At 21.1% G+C, this 24,197-nt stretch overlaps 1 protein-coding gene across 1 annotated transcript in view; it reads right to left on the bottom strand.

Moving 5' to 3' along the window:
* The window catches only part of LOC100578332, a 105,269-nt gene that overhangs the window by 26,594 nt on the left and 54,478 nt on the right, over window positions 1–24,197 (bottom strand). The window contains exon 3 of the mRNA XM_026443792.1: window positions 3,030–3,373. Within this exon, the coding sequence (XP_026299577.1) occupies window positions 3,030–3,373 (344 nt within the window). The remainder of the gene's footprint in view (window positions 1–3,029; window positions 3,374–24,197) is intronic.

Genomic DNA, 24,197 nt, shown 5'->3' with positions numbered 1-24,197 from the left:
CTAAAGCATTTTTGTCTTTACATGTTATTGTTGTTCGATTTTAATTTTTGATAAAAAATATTTATGAAAATATATTGTATATGAAATATTATATATATATATATATATATATATATATATATATATATATATATATTATATAAATATAATATATTCTATTTTTAACAAACAAATTTCATTGATTTAAATAATTTTTAATATATATTCACATTTATATATAATATATATTCACATTTCAATAAGTAACATTTGAATTCCATCAATAATTTTTTTATTAAGAAATGATATTTGCTTGGATTAGAAAAGTTCGCCAGCATTATTGTTATTATTTTGAAATAATTTTTTATATTATAATAAAATAATAATAATAAATATTGTTAAAAATAACATTAAAATCTCGCGTGATATTAAATAATCATAGGCAAGATATTTCACGAATCTGTATTTTGGTTAGATCATCTTAATATTTCATAAGTAATTATTTTCACTATTTTTGCAAATATAGTAAGCGAATCCAGTCATTATACCAATAGCATGTGAATTAATATTTTATTTAAAAAGATGTTATTAAAGAAATTTAATGGTATTTGAAAGTGATTTAACAGAATTTAATTTTGTAAATAAAAAATAAATTAATTATGAGATAAATATATTATAATGTAGATTTATTTATCATTTTTAAAAATAAAAAAAAAGTTTATTTTGACAAAACTGATCACAATTTTTCACATATAAAGTATTAAGTTAAATTAAATTAGGTTAGATTAAATTATTGAATTTTTGAACAAACAATTTAATATTGGATAGAAATATGACTTCAATACAAGAAAATGGCATTTTTTGATATAACAGTAGAATTTTTTTTTCATTTCTATTTTTATAATATTATCTAATTTTAATTTAATCATAAAAAAAAAACTCAAAATCAATCAATCAATTTAAAAAATTAACTTAAATAACTTATTTTTGTGTAATTCAGAAACTAAAGTTAAGTTATAATAATATATAAACAAAAACTTTTCAAATAATGATTTTGGATATTTCAAACTTATCTGAAATCAATGAGTTAACAGAAATCTAAAATCGTTAATATAAATAATTACACTAAATTTGAATTGAAAAATAATAATATGATTTAACAATATATTCAAAATTTCCCTCATTATATATTACATTTTAAATATCTATTACTTCAAGCTAAATTAATTTGAGTAATTTAAAGATTTTGATATTAAAAAAAATAATAATTAACATAAAATAAATTTAAATATATTCAGTCATTAATTATATATTTATTATTATACTTTTTATTATACTTATTATTATACTTTAGAAAGAAAAAAAGAGCTAATAAAAAATAGATATGAATAATTATGATTTAATAAACTTATCTCTTCATAAAAAATAAGACATATAAATTTTGACTTATCAAGATTTTTGTCAAATTGAATTATATAATATATTCGAATTATTATTCTATATTATTCTATTGAAAATATTAAGTTTTAAACTGTAAGATTGATGTATAGTAAAAATTATATTTTTATTTTTTGGGTTTATAATAGTTTTACTTATAGAAGAACTTGAGTTTCAACTTGTATATTTCTATTTTTTTATATCATTAATTGTAAATCTAACATTATATATTTTTCACTATTATCAGTTTCACTATTTTATAATTTCTGAAGTTATTTTCTATTTAATTTCAATACTTATTATTAATTTTTTTCCATTTTATATGACATATATAATATTAACATATATAATACTAATTTCATGCAATAATCACTATGGTATTAGTAAATGAATTGTTAATTAATTTTTTATTGTGATTTTTAAGAAAATTTTAAAAAATGATTCTCATTTTGTATAAATTTAATCGAAAAATAAAAAATATTTATTTACTTCTATAATAAAGAGAAATAAAAAAAAAGAATCATTTCTAAATCTAGAAAATTTTTGCATATTTCATTTACATTCACACCATAAACATAATAATATTGTTTAATTTATCAAGACATTAAAGTGAAATATATAACTTTTTTAAATTATTTCATTATATTTTTTGATTCATAAAATTTATTTTCGTCTATATCTTTGCAAAATATTATCTTCTATATAATTGCAAAATATAAAATAATTTCAACAAATTTCGCATTTTAACAAAATAATTTAAATATACTCAAAGCTTGCAAATCACAAATTTTCCAGAAGTAAATAAAATTAAAATTTTATCATAGTTTACTTAATTTTTAATTTCTTATTGAAATTAAGATCTTAAAATTATTGAAAATTGCTAAAGATTATTCATCCAAGATATTTATTTTTTATTTAATATCTATTCTTTATTCTCTTTTATTCAAATAACTTAGACAACCTAATAATATAAATGAATTAAAAAATTACACTTAAAAAATGAAAAACATTAAATTAAAATGTTATAAAAATTTTTATAAAAATTGATATATCATTACTAAAGAAATTGATTGAAATCATTTAAAGAACATAATATTATATATTATTAATAAATGAAAATAAAAAAATTATTTTATGAATTTTAACATAATTATTATTTATATTAACAAAAATATTATCTGTTTTTTAATTTTGTCGTATTGGTTTCTTTAATTTTAATCGAAAAATAAAAAATATTTATTTATTAATTTTAAGTAGTTTAAATAATCTTCAATTAATTTACGAAATTTTCAGATTTATTACAAATACAAGTGTATTTAATTATTATTAGTAAATAAATATATATATATTTATTTATATATAATATATATTATATATTATTTTATATATAAATATATATAAATATAAAATAAAAAAAAAATATATATATATATATATATATATATATAATGTGATATTAAAAAATATTTACATTGATAATTGTATAAGAAAATATAAATAAATTATTCGCTAAAAGAATGTGTCTTACATTATATTTTCGTCGCGAAACATGTCTTCCATTGTATTGTATATTTTTCCACGTTTCATATATAAAAATGTATTTGTATATTTACCGGCCAAATGGAGAGACGCTAGTCGAGACCGGAAATGGTAGACCAAGACTGAGACCTCTAAGACCCAAATGGGGAGGTGGAAGATGTAAAAATCCTCTAGTAGGAGTAACTAGCGGTACTCCAGGAGCGGTTGAAGATGCCTGACATCCCGCTGATGTCCCAGGATAAGATGGTGGCATCGAACATGATCTTAAAGCTCGACGGTGTTGTCTTCGCATTCGTCTTTCTCTTCGACGAGCACCGCGAGCACCATCGAAATCTTCGAGCGCTTCTGAACCACCTTGCAATGGGAGTTCCGTTTGTGCTTCCGTTGAAGTAAAAGACCGCGCATTGTCACGAGATTCCTAAAAAGTTATGCAAAATTAAATTTCAGCTCATATATATATCTTCTAAATTTTATTTTGACTTTTTTTTTTTTGATGTGAAGAAATTTGAATTTCTTCCAAGATTCTTTGCTTTGTTTATAGTTATATCTATCTAATCGAAACTAATCTATTATAGTTATATCAATCTATCATAGTATATTATAATTTGATAAAATTTGTACAATCATTTTAATTTTAATTTTAAAATTTTAATTATAAATAATTGTTTATTTTTTATAATAATTCATAAACATATTCATAAACAATGTTGAAAATAAAAATATAAAATGATTTCTTTTATTTAAAAAAATATATATTTTTAATTTCATTTTTGTAATTTTTATGGAAAAAAATTTCTAGCAACTGAGGATAAATTTTAATTGATTTTAATATATTAAAATATAATTTAATATATAAATATATAATAATATTTTTTGTGCTTTTTTATTTTTAATTTATTTATTTATTTATTTATTTTTTGAAATGAATTATCAATACAAAAAGAGAGGAAAGTTGAGAGAAGTAAAAGTAAGAAAATTATTTTTTAACATAATTATTAATTCTAACTAATAAAAGATAAAAAAAATTGTCATTTTGGAACGGAAAAAAAATAAATAATAAATTATATCTGATGTAAGCAAATAAACATAATGAAATTATACTGAAATATAACTTCAATCACAAATACAATACTATAATACTAATCATTATATATTGGGTTGGCAACTAAGTAATTGCGGATTTTTTTTAGAAAATCAAAGACAATTTTTTCATGGAACTAAATAACTTTATTCTGTAATGTGTTGCCCATTTTGATCAATGACCTTTTGCCATCTTTCAGGCAACATCATAATCCCACGTTCATAAAACTTCTGGTTTTTATTAGCAAAAAACTGAATCAGGTACGATTTGATATCATCATCATTATTGAAATTTTTACCATTCAAGGAATTTTGTAAAGATCGAAACAAAAAGTAATCAGATAGTGTAAGGTCAGGACTATATGGTGGATATGGCAATCCCAACCATCCCAACCAAGCTCCAATAATTTTTGCCGACCAAAGATGTGTGTGGCCTTGCATTGTCATGATGGAATACAACATCTTTTCGATTTGTCAATTCAGGCCACTTTTCTTCAACTGCATTGTTTAATTTCGTTAGTTGTTCAATGTACACAGAATTGATCGTTCGGTTGGATGGTAAGAGTTCAAAATAGACAATTCTTTTGTCCCACCAAACTGATAACAAAACCTTCTTTTGATGAATACCAGCTTTTGATGTTGTTTGAGCTGGTTCACGTGACCTGCTCCACGATCTTTTCGGCTTGATATTGTTGTAAACAACCCATTTTTCATCGCCAATTATCAGTCGTTTTAAAAATGGATCATTTTCATTACGTTTCTTTAGCAAATCGCAGCTGTTAATGCGTTGCGTTAAATGCTTTTCTTTCAGTTCGTGAGAAACCCATGTGTCGAGTTTTTGAACATAGCCAAGTTGTTTTAAGTGGTTTTCAATGCATGTATGTGATACATGAAGCTTCTCTGCAATCTCACGAGTTGTACTGTGACGATTCGAATCAATTATTGCTTTGATTAGGTCGTCATCAACTTCAACTGTACGACCAGAGCGTTTTTCGTCTTTGAGTGAAAAATCACCAGAACGAAATTTGTCAAACCAATTTTGACACTGCCGTTCTTTTAAGGCTTCGTCGCCATAAACAGCACATAACTTTTTGTGAGTTAGTGACTTTTAGTAACATAACTTTAGTGAGTTTGCGATGCGTTTTTCCCTTTGCGAAAATAAAAAAGCAAAATATGACGATAATGTTCCTTTTGATTTTCCATTTTTCAACGAACGTCAAAGGAAAACTACGCAACCGATCAAAAAACTTTTTTAACTGATTGACAGCTAAATCGCCAACTATCAAATAACAAAATGTGTTTTACATTTGGATTACGCCAGCAAACCTAAAAATTCAACTGAAGCCATCTATGAGTGAAATCCGCAATTACTTAGTTGCCAACCCAATAGATAACAAAGTATTGTAAATCCTATTGAAATTGATGAATAATTTTATTTTATTTTATTATTATTTATGAAAATCATAATTAATATAAATGCAATTATTATTTAATTATATTTAATAAAATAAAATGAAAATTAAAATTTAGCATGGGAATGAAATACAAATTTTGACAAAATTTTATTTATTTCAAATACCAAATATTATTCATTTTTATTTCATATTTTTATATTTGATTTTATAAAGATTTAATTTTTTTCATAAAATAATACTTTTCTATTGAATTATTTTATATACGAAATATAATATAACTATTCATTTAAATTTTAATCTATACAACTTTGCAATAAAGAATAATTGATAGTACAATTGATAGATAAGAGCTGATTTTACATATAAAAATAAATTGAGAAAAAAAATGAAATTTTTTGTGTAATCTCATTTTTTAAAAACTTACTTTAAATATAAATAGATATAATTAGTTAATTTCTAATTAGATATTAGAAATTAACTAATTAGATATTAGTAAATAACTGAGAATTATTTTATACATGAAAAGTTTTAAAGGAAATTTTATCTTTTAAATTCAGAATGTCTTTAAAGAAATTAAAATGGAATATATATAAAAAGAAATTACATAATTTTCAAATTCGATTTTCTTGAAAACTAATTTTAGAATGAAACAATTTTATTCTATATTTTTTGCTTTCTACATTTATAATAATCATTTATCGATAATTTATTTATATCTAATCAGTAAAATTAATCAATTTCAAAACATTTTCAAAAAATTTTTAATTTATTCAAAAATGAAATCATAAAAAAAAAATTTTATTTTCTTTTTTTTATATACAGTAAAATCACAACCTATAGACGCTTTGATAAATATTCTTTATACGATAAACAAATATCTCTAAGAAATTTTTAATGTTTATTATTTTTTTTTAATGTTATTATTCTTCTAAATATAATTTATTAATTAGAAGGAAATATTAATGTTCATGTGAATCTATGATAATAATTTGAATTTTTATTTGTATATTTATATGATACTAATATAACATTCTGCAAATTCTTCGAAATTGTTTGAATTATATATCTATATTTTTGTTCGTATTGCACTTTTCCATTCTAATCATGATTTCTTATTATGTAATAAGAAAATCTCTTTTCTTATTTTAATTTTAATTAATTTAATTATTTAATTAGCTCATTATTTTTTCTATTAAAAACAAAAAATAAATAATTTCAATTAAGTAATTCAAATTGGTATAAAATATAAAGAACAAGATTAAAAACAAAATGATATCTTCAATATCTTAAAAATTTATGAAAAAATATTGCAAATATATCATACAATATATATATTTTATATAAAATTTTAAAATATATAATAATGAATAATAGCTAATTAAAAAATTCGTGAAAACTCTTAACTAAATATCTTTTTTAAAACTTGTACATTTGATTTATCCTATAGAAAATTAATTAGATATTTGATATTAGTTTAAAATTATTTAAAATATATATATATTAAAAAAATTATTGATATTTTGATAAAAAAAATAAAATCATAATTATTTAGTATTCATTCCAAATTATTATTACATATTATTTTGTTTGCCAAAATATATATACATCATGATTTAATATTCTAAACGATGCATATATTGTATTATATTGTGCATATTATATCATGTAACTAATTACAATACTGATTACAACATTTAAAATCATCACCTAAACAGAAAGTAACATAATTTCACAAATTTTTTTCATAATTTATGTATGTATATGTAATTTATTATTTTAATAATAAAATTTTTATTAATAAAAATATATTATAAAAAATAAATATAATAATTATAAATAATAAAAAATAAATAAATTATTATAAATTAAATAATATAGTGATAGTAATAGTAGTAATATAATATAAATTTAATATTACATAAATAAATATATAAATAATAAATATATTATTATAATAATTAAAATTATAATTATATATATGTTTTAAGTTATTTATTAATTAACGATTTAAATATATTTTTTAAATAAAAGTATCTTTTAATTATGATTACTTATAATTAACTTAATCAAATAATATTTAAAACATTAAGTGATAAAATGAAACAAGAAAAATTATTCTAATTACTTTTTCTGTAGTATACAAAATATACTAAATATATAAATATATAAATAATTATATATATATATATAAATATATAAATAAATATATATTCATATTAGTTTTATGTTAATTGAAACAAATATTTTTCATATGTTTCATATGTTGTCGAAGTGCATATTTTATTTACATTTTTCAATTTAAATTTCGTTTTTAATTTATAACATTCTATATTATCTTTTAGAATTAATGGAATAGAATTAAAATTATATTATAAAATTATACTTATAAAAACAATTATAAAAATTAAAATCATAATAAAATAAAAAATATAAATAAAAATATTTATCGTCGAAAAAATCTTCTGTACTATTATTCTTATCTATAATCTTTAAAATAATCTGTAATCTTTAAAATAATCTGTAATCTTTAAAATAATATAATACGGAATAAAAATTTCAATTTCCATATGAGATATATGAGATATCCCTATATTATTAAGCATGTTATGTGAGAACTTATAATATGTCAATTGACAATTATAAAATTAAAGAAGAAATACATAAAAAGTTATGGATATATTACAATGATAGCAATTATAAAGTTTTTTACTTTTTATTTTTTATTTAATAATAAAATTATAGAATTAATTGTAAAATCATTAAACGAATAAAGATTTCTATTAATAATAATATATTTTAATAATGACTATTATTAAAATATATATAATGATATGAGTAAATATATATAAAATATATGAGTATTATATTTGTACCAAATCTTTAAACTATCTAGAAACAAATTCAGGCATGATAAGCACTATCCATTTATTTTTGAGATATATCAAAATATATTATTGAATATGAATCGTATATATATCATATATATAATATGAATTTATATATATTCATATAATCATATATATTATATATGAATTTACAATACATACCTAAATGTACAATATATCGAAATGTTACAATATGTACAGTGCAAATAACTGTAAAAATTTGCATTATTTTTTTCACTATAAAATGAAAAAAAATAAAAAAAGAAAAATTACTTATTATTAGTAACTAAAATAAATTTAAAAAATAAGAAAATTTTATATAAAATAAAATAAAATTATAAAAATGAACTTAAAATTAAATTCAATAAATATAATAATAAAAAATATTAGCAATACATATAATTATAATTCAATTAAGAGTTAAATAATAATATTTCACATATCGAGCAATTTGTTATTAAAAAAAAATAAATTGTGATTTCAATTCAAAAGAATACAATATCAAATATTATATATTGTATATTGTTGATAAAATTGTAAAAATTAAATAAAAACATTTAACTATATAATAATAGTTCATCTATAATAGTAATATTATAATAGTAATTCGATGGAGATTTTTTATAATATTTATGTTCAACATATAAATTGTCGCTCAAAGTTCTGTATTCATTTAAACAATTATTCTGATTGTACACTACATAAATTCCAATTTTTCCTTTAGCAGATGTTTAAAAGTTACTCGAATAAATGTTGAGATGAATATGCTTTTGGTATAGCAATAGCGAATGAATTGACAGTGAATGATTTAGCTTGCTTTCAGTTCACCATTCTTAAATATTTATTTATTTTTGAATCCTATTTATATAATATATCATAAAAGAACTATTTTTATTACAAATTGAAATAGTAAAATTTTTGGAAATTTAGTCATATTAAATTGATAAATTTTAGTGATGTTAAAAGAGAAAAAATTAAAAATAAAAAAATCAAAATGATTGAAAACCACTAAAATAATTTTCCGAAAAAGTTTTATATATATATATATATATATTGCAATATTAATTATAATGCAAAATAGTATATTAAATATAATTTTTCATGTTATAATTTAACTTGAATGGTGACTTTTGAAGCAATTTGATTTCATTATATTTTAAAATATATTATTTTTTATTTAATTCTTATCAATTTATCATAATGTTGACAATTATTATTAATTTTGACTGATATTGATTTTTTTGTTTCATTTTTTATGAATAATTTCTATAATATATATATATATATTGATAAATTAAAATTGAATATTGAATTTATTAAAGAATAAATTAAAATAGAATATATAAATTGAATTATAGTGAATTTTATAGTAAATTTTATAGTGAATAATTTTATTCGTAACATGAAGAAATATATAATCAGATATAATATTAAGAAAAAAAAATAAAAAAAATATTAAATTTATTCATTAAAGATGTTCTATCATATATTTTCTTTTAAAATAAATTTTCTTGAACAATTTTTTTTGAGCGATTTTTCTATTATAAAAGTTTTCTTTTAATGTTTTATATTATTGATTATTTCGCAGTCTTTACGAAAAATTTATCAGCTTATTTTTAAAATTTGATATAGGATCTTTCTTTTTCTTAAGTTTTTTATTTTATTAAATGTATCTAACATTTTTGACCTTTTTATGATATTAATATAATAAATTTTTGTGTTTAAATTGTCTAATAATATATATCATTGTGTTTTTTTATTTATATTGAGTACAACAACAACTTATTTATATAATTTTCTTTTGATGTTGTTGCATCTGAAATTCGTTCTTTCACAGTAACTTTATTTACAGCAAGGCTATCATCTCTTGTGTTGTGATTCATATTGTGATTCATATGACGTTTCACATTATAGTTGTCACGCATGTTACAATATTATGAAAAATAGATTTTACAAATATTTAATACAACTATTACAGAACTTAATATTGTCTGTACAAATTATCATATTTATAATAAAATATTATCTTCAAATTTCGAAATATGACAATTGTTACGTATCCGAACATTAATGTAATATTATATAAATAAAATTTATACTATTATTAACTACAATATTTTAATACAGTTATTAACTACAGTATTTTAACATTATATATGATATATATTTATATGTGATATATATTTTATGAACAAAATTATAATGCGATATAATAAAAATTTTATGATATCCGAAATTTTTATTAAACTTATTTACTATTAATTTATATCAGAATTTAATTTTTTGTGATTTTTTTTTTTTTGATTCTTTCATGATCGAGAATATTTTTTTTTTTTTTTTTTACATAAAATGAGATTATAAATTAAAAACATGAATATTAAAAATATGTATATTGTATTGAGAAAATTTTGTTAAAAATTAAATTGTATTAGAAAAAAACTGCTAAACTATTTTTTTATGTCATATCATAAAATTAACTTAATTTAATTTTATTTATTATAATTTTAATATTATCGATGACATTCGTCCGCGAAGGATTAATTTATTCTATAACTTAACTTATTATTACTTATTAAAATCTTATTAAATTTGAAATAAAGATAGAACTGCCATTTATATTTTCATTTTGCATTTGTTTATATTTAGAATACATTTTCATCAGATTTATTTATATAATAAAATATTAAGATTTCAATTATTTTATCTAAACTTTTACATTAGAATTATCTTCAGAGATTTATTTTAAAATATATTTCGGATATTTGTATTTTATTTTTTAGACAAATAATTATTTTTTTCGATTAATAATTTAAAATAAGATTGATAAAATAATTTAAAATAATTTGATTTATATTTTATTAATTTAATCCGAATTATAGTGTATTAAAATTTTAATAAATTAGTACAATAAAAATGCTTAGAATTCCTTTTGTTGATAATACTTTTTGATTTATATAGCTATTTATTAAAAATTTTAATACTTTTCATAATCATTATTTTAAAAATGCCCAAATTGTGTTTTTTATGTCATATCTTAGCATTTAAAATTCATTTTAGTTATATTCACTAATTCATTTAATAAAAAATTATAAATTAAAGTCTGAGATCTTTTTATTTTTTTTTTTCATTACATTCAAAAACTTCCTTCCCTTATAAAAAATAAGTAAACAAATGATTGTCATAATTATTATATTGATTGTCATATTTATTTCATTTATGAAAGAAATTTCTTTTATTGCAATTGAATATTCAAAATCTTGTTAAAGATAATTGTTATTTTACTTAGGAATATATTTTCCATATAACTGAATTTCTTTTTTTTTGTTTTAGTTTAATAATTTTTTTAAATTTGTTATTAATCTGAGTTTTCAATAGATATGTGATACATGAATTTTTTTTAATTTTTTAAACAAAATAATAACATTTGCTCATATTTTTTTTTTTAATTTTTTAATATAAAATGTTAAGATTCTAAATTAAAATTATTATATTTTTATATTATATTATTATATTTTTTTTCTATCATCGATCGAAATGCAATTTAAAGATGTTTTTCTTATTGAAAATATTAAGAATACTGTGACAATAGAATCAATTCCTACTGTTTATTTTTTTTTATTCTTGTTTTTGTATATTAGAACAATTCTTTTATCGCGAATATTTCTCTTCTGTGCGGATTAAGATAACAAATATATATTCTCGTGATTTTAAATTTTTATTTTCGTTTCTTTCTTTTTTTTTTTTTTTTTTTTTTTAATAAAATAAGATAATATAAATCAATTAAATAATTCTTTTCTTAATATGAACATAGTTATTTTAATCATGTTATCATCTTATTTTAATATCATAAAGCAAATTCTCACATGACTTTATAAGTATTTTGAATGTTCTTTCTTGAATTCACAAAAATCATTATAATCAGTATATTAAAATTTATCAATTATAATATTATGTATAAAGGATAAAAACTTGAACTGATTTATGAAATAGCCAAAATAGCTTTATTTTCAACACTTTGAGTTTTAGTAATAATTTATAAATACAGTTTTCTCATTTTTCCAAACTCTTAATAAAAATTATGAAATATAACAGCGATGGACAAGTTTCATTTGCACATTAAATGTCTTATAATTATTGTCCTGTAGTATTAATATTGTAATGTTAATGGATGGAAACTAATGCATGGCTATAGAATACTCTTCAATAGAAGAGTATATGTAAGAAGTACTATATTTCTTAAAGATGAGTGAACTATGTAAGCGATTACAAATGACTATAACAGAGCTGGGTCTCTCACAATATCATAACAAGTAATCTGATCAGAGTACAATATGATGTTTACAGAAAACTATCTATTTATTGTACCGATCAAAGTACTTGTTCACAATGAAACTTTCTTTATAAATGAAGCTCGTACTGAAGAAAATCCCTACTTCAATTGGAAGAATTTCAATTTCCCGGTGAGGCATGATAACAATCAATAATATCGCTGTTAATGCCTAACTCACGATATTTCCAAATTAGAGAGAAATTCCTCGAATTGGATTGCTGATCTATAAATAAAGATATCAAGATAAGCAAAAATTGATTAGCGTATAATTATTATAGATTTCCTCGAACCAGAATGCAGCAGAAACGAAGCAGCTTGTATTTGCAATATGTGATTAGCAATAAATATTTTCCAATAATTGAGATAATCTTTAATCCATGCAAGCATAATCATGGAGTCAGTCCAATAGGCTTCGCTCACAAACGTAATATGGGAAGATATCTCTGTTTTGCTTGTCAATTTTGCCAGCAATAAGACTCCACATAATTCTAAATGATAAGCTAAAATTGTTTTGAGGGAAGTAACATGATTTTGCACAGTCAACGGATTTAACCTAACGAACTTTTCCTAACTGTTAGAAACTCGTAAATATATATGTTGTAGATCTTTTCTGAAACATTGCAAAATTCATATAATTTCACTATGTTTCTACATATCATGGAATAGTAATATATTGCAAGGATTCAAGATTTAGTTAGTGCATTTTGAATTCGGTATAAATATAATACTCTGGGACATCGATTCATCTCATGAAAAATCTAATTGCCAGAGTGTTTAACTTTGCACGGAGCATCACAAGATTTATTAAATCGAGAGAATCGAAAATTCGCACATGTTTTTAAAAAAATAATTTCGTAATTCAGGCGAAAGTAAGTGAAGCATTTATTTCAATGTTTAAATCCAGAACTCATTCCCAATATTTCGAAAATCTTTTTCAATTTAGGAAAATGAATATGGAATATGGACTTGTTCGCAGAATTTTTGATAATTGAAAGTTCGTTTGAGACCCATTTTCATTATTGTAACCCAAGTCATCGTAGAAGAACATTTATTTTTTCTTTAATTGTAATTACTTTTCCCATGGTATCCAACACTTGTTAAAAAATCGTCAACATAAAAATCGCACTATATCACTTATCGCAGTTGCATCATACTATTATCTAGTTCTATTTAGCGTAATATATGCATAGCCTATGATCAAATAAAGAGTCGACGCGATGCCATGTTATGCTATTTAACTCATATATTGTAATATTGCAAATTCTTGGAAAGTTTCCTTCCATAATATGCCTTCCATAATATCCATAATATATTGTAAGGGTCGCTAATAGAGCGCTATAAGTATTTGTCAAAACATTTTTTCAGCATTTAGGATGATGCAATATATGCGAAAACGGATTAGAATTAATAAGAGATTGTCCTGAATTATGAGTTTGATGCACGTTATTTAAAGAAACCAGTTAACGATTTCGCAGAATCATGTTATCCATACTTTGGTTATTTGTGATTTTGATAAAGGCATGGCAAGAGATTGTGTTGAGTCGCGAATTTGATTTTATATAATTTATTATATTTATTATGTGGCCCAATTTTATTCCGCATGAACGCTATATATTACTCATACAACGCGAATAATCTTGATCAGTCAAAATTACGAAGTTGCTTTTTCATCAAGCTGCGCGAGCAAATCGATAAAATGACTTTCACATGGGTACTTAACTATTTCCTTATTGGGCGATATATTAGCGATATTTTTCCAATTTCTAAAACTGTGTTAATTATTTACTAAATTGATTATTTGTAATAACATTGTAAATTTGTAATTCTTAATCTTCAGCAGCTCTAATCCATCCGTCGATTACTCATCCCAATTGTTTCATCTCATTTAATAAGAATGGGTAAGCCCTTCTCCAACTTATATTGTGTTACATACATCTCACAAATAACCATTGCCAATTATAAAATTCACATCACGTAGAATAAAATTGCGGATCTGCTAAAGTAAAATAGGATGGGATATGGATAGCTATTTCCGAAATTCTGAAATTAGGAATATTAGAAATTGCTATGTTGCCATTTTATCCATCGATAGAAGTGATAGAATAGTGCGAAACTCATCGATATATCTGGAGGCCAGTTCAACGTGAACTCTGCCGTGTATCGGATCACTCGCGTCAGCTCCAATATCTGAAATGAATACTCGACAGATTAAATTAAAAAGCTTGAGATGTTTTGCTAAAAAAGCTTTTATGATGTTTATTTGCAAATCTTGATCTAATAATGCCTGTCATTCATGCCTTTTTTTTATGTTGCCAATAATGTAAATTATTGCTAATGAAAGTATAACGCGTTCCAGCTCGTCGGCTCAATACATGGAACATGATGATTATGAAACAGCATTTACGGATGCTTCGTCTATGATCTCAATGATCTAAGTCGATTTAATTACCTTCGTGTTATATGGAGAATATAATACTTAGCACAATATTATCTACATTATTATTGCATACCTCGTGTGCCATCCGAAGACAAAACAAACTTTCAAAATTCCTTGATATAAATGATTCAATTACCAAAGTGTCTTATGAGAGTCTTAAAGAGTCTTAAACTCAGAGTTTGCACTACAAGAATATGTGACTTTAGAAATACAATGAGCATGCTCGTTTCTCTTTACTAGCGCGAAAGTTCGTAATCATTTTTAAGTAAGGCATCTCATCGACATTGATATGTAATAGTACCTAGAATGACTTTAATAAAAATTTGCATCGTTATTCGAGAAAAGTCTGAAAATCGCTTAAAATTTTCCTACAGCCTAATATGCCTTTCTCACGCTTCAGTCATTATGGTGTTAAGGACAAGACTTGTGAAGCGATCGAGTTATCTTTTTTTTCAACTTTTATTTTCAATAATTCAAGTACCTCCGATGACCCGACAATAATTTATAAACAAACATAGTTTTCTTAACGTTTTTCAGATCTTTAATTTAAACAAAGTAACAGTACAGTAATGACCACTTCACGAGCTACATTTGCACGCCATGGACCATCGTAGGAGCAAACGCGAAGATCTTAATCCCTCACATTGTGATGCGATCCTGTAAAGGACTATCCCTCGAAACCAACCATTGGTCTCTCCAACTCTCTCTCAATATGCATTCTTCCCGAAAAATAAGAATTGGAGGAAAGCTGATAAAGATTCGCGACAATCTTAGAGTTGAGTTGGAATAAAAATAGAAAATTAGACAAATAGAATTTGACAACGATACAGTTTACATCAAAATACAGTTAGAATTATTACAGTTATCCGCAAATAATTAAGTATTATCATTCGTTCACTCAAAGCTCATAATCTAAATGAATATACAATCACCTACGGTGATCTTTCGAGCAGTAGTTTAAGCATCCCATTTGTGCAATATCTAAAGCCATTTATCATTTTCGATTTTAACACAAGGATTTAGTTTTGTTTCCAACAGATGCATTAAAAGAACGTCCTATTGATTAATAGGTGTAATTAATAAATTATAATAATTTCAAAAACAGAACATTATTGGTAAAATCTGAATAATATATCTACTGGTGATTAACTAGTTTATTCATATCCTCATATCTACACGATCAAATAATTATCATGATATTGCCAACAATCTTAATATTCGAGCAGCCTCTTTTTTTTAGTGCTAATTTTAAATAAATAAAATCTCTCAATATTGGTGAGTGATTCATTGCAATTTATCATCGCGAAAAAAAAAACCAACGAATTTGCATGAAAACTGGGCAAAAGAATCGGACGTGATTGCAATGGAATCGATGTCTTAAATTCTAATGTTGCGTTTATGAATCTAACCGATGAATTTAATGGTATCTACATCACATTGTAAGTATCCACAGGCCGATAATGTCAAAATATATTTCGAAGTTTTTGCGAAAAAAATGATACTCTTCCGTAGTATTCTGCTATTAGTGATTTATTTTGTGATTTTCGAATTTATCAATATTATGATTTAGCCGCTCTTGAGAAAGTACTTCGGCTAAAGTAATTCTCCTGTATCACAATTTTTGAATTTTATTAGATTAAATTTAATATTAAAATTTAATAAGCCAATCATGTTCTTCAATTAATTTTCTCAATTCATCATTTGAGTGTATTAACATGAATGAAATTTAATAAACATTTGATTTATCAAAAATAGGTAGAATTGAAGAAAGATATTGCCTCATTGATCGATTTTTGAAACCTGGCAATCGACGACCGTTGCAAATATCTGTTCCAATGTTCTCCAGGAAAGATAAAGTAGCTTTCTTTCTCGTGGAATGTATGTTTGCAGTTCAAGTTTCGACAATAGCTCAATAGCTTGTTTCTTCAACACTCTTGCAGTTGCTTGAATTCATCAAGAATCTGGCTCGAAGAATATTCGCGCCTAGTATTAGTATTGTATTGATGAATAAAAGTTAATAGATGAGTATTTGTAGAATGATCTTCAACAGATGTCGTAACAAATAATATATTTCTTAAAAATAAGTAATCTATGTAAGCGATTATAAGTGCACGTATCTATAAGAGAGTTAGATCTTTCATAGTAAGTAATCATGTCCAAATAGTCAAAATACGATATTAACAAGAAAACTATATATTTATTGTACTATGGCAACCAAAGTACAACCTGTTCACACTGAAAATTTCTTTACAAATGAAACTCGTGCCTCATAAAATCTATTTCTAGTTCAATTGGAAGGATCTTAATTTCCTAGTAAAGCATGATAATAATCAATAATATTGCAGTTAATACTTGATTCGCCATCTCCAAGTTAGAGGGAAATTCCTCGAAAAATTTTTTTGAAACTGAATGAACTTTTTACAAATTTTGCGAGCGATAAATACTCGTAAATAACTATCATAGAAGTGGTTGTAAGAATCTTGACTTCCACGTGTTGCGATGAGGACAAGGATCTTATAAGAAGCTATCCATCCTTTAACGCGATCAATGGTTTTTAATTTCCTTTTTGTTTGCATTTTCGAAGATAATGATTGGACGGAGAATCAAGATAGCTTTTAAAAATCATAGTTAAAATTTCAATTCAAATACAATAAAGATCAGATTATAGTTAGAATTAGATATAATACAGAGATATAATACAGAGTTAAATCATCAAAGAGATTACTACGAAAATCAATCAGAAAACATGAAATTCAATTAATCTTCAGTCAATCAGTTCAGGCACATAATGCAAATAATTGTATAATCCTTAGGAAGTCTTTGAATGATAACATTTAATTTTTTCTCTCTTTCCTTCTTCTCCTCCCCTTATTCTTTTGCAAATTTAAAGTTTTTATTTAATTAAATTTTAATATATAATTTACTCTTTTTTATTAAAAATTTGTATATACTAGTTGATCCAAAATATCGTATAAATTATTTTTTTTTTTTGAATAATAATGATAAAATTTCAAATACATCAAGACTACTGAAAAAATTATTTATAGATAGAAAAAAGATAAATAAAAATAGATAAAGAAAAAATATTATTATTATAATTATATTATAATAATAATTATAAAAAATTATAAACGTTTGATAATTAACAAATTGTGATCTCTTACGCATTAAATTTTAATTCGAATAATAATACAATGTAAACAATTTTTGATAGAAAATTGTGATTTTCTTTGGAATGTTTTAATTTTCTTTGGAAGCAATCATCACATATAATTGTGAAATACATTCATCATACGTTTGTCAAATGCTAGTAGAGATTGAATTAATTTGTAATTTACAAAATCGATAAAAGTTTCATCTGATTTAAATTTTATGAAATCAGAAATTAATTTATTCGATTATTAATTTATTTATTTTGTTTCATTTTTACTTTTATTTAATCATATTATACTAGTTTCAAATTGATGAAATTACAATGTTAAAATTGATTTTATTGAAAAAGAATAAAAAAAGAAAATTAAAATTAAATTTGGATAAGTAATTTTCTTTATTTTTTTTAACAATATTATATCTTTATTTATTTTTATATTATTTTTTAAATATTTGCAATAAAATAAAATTTTGCATCGTATTGAAATTAATCAAAATTGTTGTATATAAAATTAATTTATTTATTTGGTTCCATTAAGTTTAAATCAAAGTAGATTTTTTTTATACAGCATGTATATTTTCACGGGCGGAACATTTTGGGGCTTTTTTCTTTTTTTTTTACTTTCTCTTATCCACATATTATAGTCAGATCAGTGTTATACTTAGATAGTGCTAATGGTTACAAAAAACCATTAAATTTTTATAAATATATAAATTTTAGTATATATAGTAATTATTCTTTTATTATCAAAAAAATTTTTTTAGAATAAAGCACAATATGTATTCTATAATCAAATGTGCTAAAATTTTGAAAGTGAAAAGAAAGAAAGGGAAAATTCGGAATATAAAATTTTAGCTTTAGATTTTTATTAATTTCTGAAATATTAATAAAAAATTTTTGCAACAATATATTGAATTTTGGCTACATGTGCATGCTCTTAGCAATATATCGACAATGCGATGCAATCATTTATTTAAATACATTGCGAATGACATTTAAAAGATATAATGTGTAAATATTCAAAATCTACTTTCTTATAGATTATAATGAAACATCTCAAAATCAATGCTGAGTTTGGACATTCCATAGATTTTCAAATTCGTGAAATGCATATAAATAAAATATAATTAACATTCAATAAATATTTATAAATATTCATTTTCGATATCATATCCTTGTAATTATAATCTATAAAAAATTTCTAATTCATACTTAGATTTTTAAATTTACCCATTATGCATTTTAAATGCTTACTATGTTATATTTAAGAAACGATAAATAAAGGATCACAAAGTGCTAATGCATATCAATTTTCAAAAGCGAACATATAAGCATTTAATATATTATACTAAAAGTTTTATATTAATATTTCGAAAATTATAAAAAAACTGAAGCTAAAATTTTATATTTAATCTTTTTTCTTCTTTTCTTTTCATTTCTCAAAATTTTAACTTTTAATCATGAAATACATACATCCTGCACTTGTTTTTAATTTACATGTATTATTTTGACATAATATGATATCTTTCGAAATTTTTTTTTCTGCATGTATCATTATAAAAAAAATATCAATGTTATGAAATTTTTTTTTGTTGCAGTGTATACTTTGTAAGATTTTCTTGAATTCTTTGTATTATTTTTACCTTATCTTATTCTTTTGTTTATTCTGCGTCTTATGCCGAATATCTTATATGGCATGAATTGTAATTTGGTTCTTTTCTGATATATGAAAAATATGAAGTATTTTTTTGAAAACTTATATTTATAATTAATATAATAAAGTTATATTAATATAATGAATGATATACACATAATAAATATGTATTCACAAAAATAAAAATATTCGAATATTAAATTTAATATATATGTTTATAAAAAAAATTCAAATTTTTTTGCTTTCGAATATTTATTATGTTTTACTAATATGAGTATTCGAAAGTTCAATTATTTGCACGAGGATGTTTATGCAAAATATAATATTAATTTAATAATTAATTTAGTTTAATGAATAGTTTAGTAAATTTGTAATATATTCAACCATAATATAATCGCTATAAAAATTTTTTCAAATTATATTGTTTTCTATATTCCTTTTTATAAATTTAAAGTGAATTAAATAACGATAATTTATAATATGATAAAAAATTTTTTGATTAGTTTTTAGTTTTGTGTAAATAATATATTTAAATAATATGAAAGATTTTGATTTTCATGAATTGAATTGATTCACATTCTTTATATAATTTTTATATCCTATTACATAAATCTTTTTTTTGCTTTATTCATTTTGTAATTTATTTATGTTTCTATCAAAATTACATAATTGATATCATTTTTTTGATTTTCATGCTTGTAATTATTCTAATCAACCATAATATTATTCTTTTTACAATAAAATTTCGTCGTATTTTCCAATAAATTTATATTTTTTAAATATTTATGTTATATATCTCTAACATAATTTCATAAACACTTACTTTATTTTTCAATAATTATTATGTATTATTATAATTGTAATTATAATATATAATACTATTGAATAGTTTATTGAACGGATTAAGAAAATAAGTCTAATCTTAAAACTATTAAAACGTTTTAAATTTTTGAATTATTCAAAGCATTGAACAGATAAGATTAAAAGGAATTAATCTTGAATTTTTTAAATCTCGAATTAATAAAGAATTAATAAAGAACAGGCATATTCATTCATTGATACAAATAAAAATTTATGTTTTTTTAGCATATGTATTTTACTCTTGATTGTTTGATTTTTCTAAGAATTTTGTTAACAACGGAAATTTAATAAATTAATTTTATTACTACGTACCATAATTCCACGAATGAGTTGAAACGGGTTGATATTTCGTCTATTATTATTATTATATTTAACAAAAAATTAGCACATATATCATTAATGTTTTGTTTTTGTTATTACTTTTATATTTAAAAATTTTTAAATATAAATATAGAATATTATAAAATTTAAAAAAAAAGAATAATACTTGTTACATAATATAAATTAAATTATAAATTATAAATTAAATGAATTTAAATTAAATGGATAGTTGGAAGTTTTCTTCAAAATAGATAAAATTATATTTATTATTGACAATATTATAGACAATTCGCCTAACAAATCAGATCAGTAAAAATAAACAAATATATGCATAATATGCATGAAAACGTGAAAAAATTATTTGGTTTCAATCAATATTGATTTGAATCAAACAGTCATAAATTTAAGAACGAATGAATCATTAAGCATTATTTTAATTTCTTAAATATATAATATATTGTAGATGACATTAATTTTCTTATTTCACTTTAAACAAACATATATCAACATATTTAATATAAACACAGTATTTCTCAAAAGCAGTCATGCAATACTATACTATTATATACTATACTACTATTATACTAGTGTAATTCTTATTGATGACAAGCAAAATGATATTCATAATATTAATATATTGATAAGATTCTAATTAAGATAATTAGATAATTAACAATTAAGATCTAATTAGATCTTAGTTAATTAGCAAAAGCTGGTATATAGAAATGTTAATTAAAAGTTATTTATTATTATTTTAGAAAGAATTTGCATTAGATAAAATGAAGAGGAGATAGAATAAAATAATGATATGACAGAATGATCAGACTTGTTTTAGATTTATCTAATTAAAATATAATAACTAATAATATAACTAATTTAAAATATTCATAACTTAATAAATAAATCGACATTCTTGTATAATATAATTTTTTAGTCTCTAAAATTAAATTTTCAAAAATCAAATATATTATTATGTTATACATATAATTTTTATATGTATAATATATATTGTATATAATTATATTATATACAAAATACATATATAATCAATTCTGTTTCATTTTTTTAATAAAATATATTTTATATATTTAGAATTTTCTTTTATTATATTTTTTATAACAAAAATAAAATTTATTTATAATAATGTAATTGTATATAATATAATAATGTAATAAAATGTTATTTATAATTCTCAAGATTAATAACTTTTAATAAAAATTTTAAATATAAGAAAATTTCAGTGAATAATAATGCAAAAAATACAGAAACTAAAAAACAAAGATGAGTAGAAAAAAAGGAAAAAATGACATGATACCAACAGGACCCTGAGAAAGTGATTATATAATGAACATATCAATTAAAAGAAAAGAGCAAATTCATAATACAATAATAGAATATCTATATGAAAAAAAGAAAAAGTATTCTCACTATAGAAAAGAATATCATAAAATGAAAAAAGATAGATAAACAAATAATAGGAACATAAATAAATAAAAAAGCAATCGACATTTTAAATTGTAACTAACAGAAGCTCAAAACAGTGAATTGCAAGTGAAACCAGATAAAATAAAGAATTTAGATAATAAATGAGCTTGAGAAGGAATTAAACAATAAATACAAATATAACGAGAGATAATACGACAGCGAAAAAATATTGTTAAAATTGTTTTAGGAATTTAAAAAAATGAATGTTGAAAATTCAAACATAAAATAAATCAATTAAAAAATGATTTGTGCGTAAAAATATTAGAAACAGAAAGAGGGAAACAAAAACATAAAAGTAAATTAAGAAATTCAAAGAACTAAAAAACAGAATAGCTAAAAAAAAAATAAGATAGAAAAAAATAAAAGAAAAATTAAAGAAAGATTAAGGAAAATAAAAATAAAGATTCAAGAAGATAATATGGAAATAAAGATTAAATATTCATTAAACAGCTATCTAAAAAATATATAAGAAAAAAGAGAAAAAAAAGAAACAAAGAAAATAATAATAAAAAAGTTAAAATTAGAATCAAAAACAAGAAAATTATTGTAAAGAATAAGAAATTTTTTACATGTAGAAATAAAGAAAATAGAAAAAATAGCGGAATCATCAAACATTAAACAAATCATAAATAAGAGATGTTCAGAATATGCAAATTAATTATAATCCGCATAATATTTGATAATGATTTGCGAAATAAAAAAAGTAGACATAAACTGCTGGATAACAATGAAAAATAAACGAAAAAAATAATCGAAAAAGATAAAATAGAATTCAAGAAAAACAAATGAAAACAAAAAGTGACATTGAATAGAATTAATAATTAAAAGATTTCAACTTATATAATAATTTTTAATATTTTTATAATGTTTTTAACTATATTAATTATTTTAAAACTTAATTTTAGGTTAAACTAGAAATTAATATATAAAAATATAAATAGATATAATCAATAAGAATTTTAATTCTATATTAGGTTATGTATCTCAAAAAAACAAATATCTAAGAACATATTTAAAAAATTATAAAAGTAAGAACAATTTGAGGAATGGAAATATAAAGAATGATGATAAAATATTTAATAAAAATTAAAATGAAAAAATTAATAAGATAATGTTTCTGGAATGTTTTCCCAAAAGAATATAACATGATAAAAGTTGCGTCAAATCAAATTGAATTTATGATGTTAATCGAAAAAGTTTTCTAAGAAAATAATTTAAAGTTTATCTCTTTTATCTCTGTTATTAAAGCTAAATTTCTTTTGTTCTATTCTATAGAAAAAAAAAAATTATAAAAAAATCTATAAAAGCTACTATAACCAATGTGTTATATATTATATATGACAACAATTTTTTTCAAAATTTTAAATCTTTTAAATAATAAAAATTTTTTTAAAAAATGCCAACTTCCTATTCAGATTATTAATGTATTTTTATATTAACTATATTTATATTTTTACAATAGAAATTGTTTGTCATGTTTATTAAGTTATAATACAATTCGCATATAAATAACTAATCATTTTATCAACTATATAGAATGTAATCTACTTAATAAGAAACTTGATGAAAGCAAAAAATAAAACAAATCTAAAACAATTATAGATCTCAAATATAAAACAATAT

The sequence above is a fragment of the Apis mellifera genome, linkage group LG11, assembly GCF_003254395.2.
Source record: "Apis mellifera strain DH4 linkage group LG11, Amel_HAv3.1, whole genome shotgun sequence".
Classification (NCBI taxonomy): Eukaryota; Metazoa; Arthropoda; class Insecta; order Hymenoptera; family Apidae; genus Apis; species Apis mellifera.
This window is presented reverse-complemented; position numbering and strand designations above follow the sequence as displayed.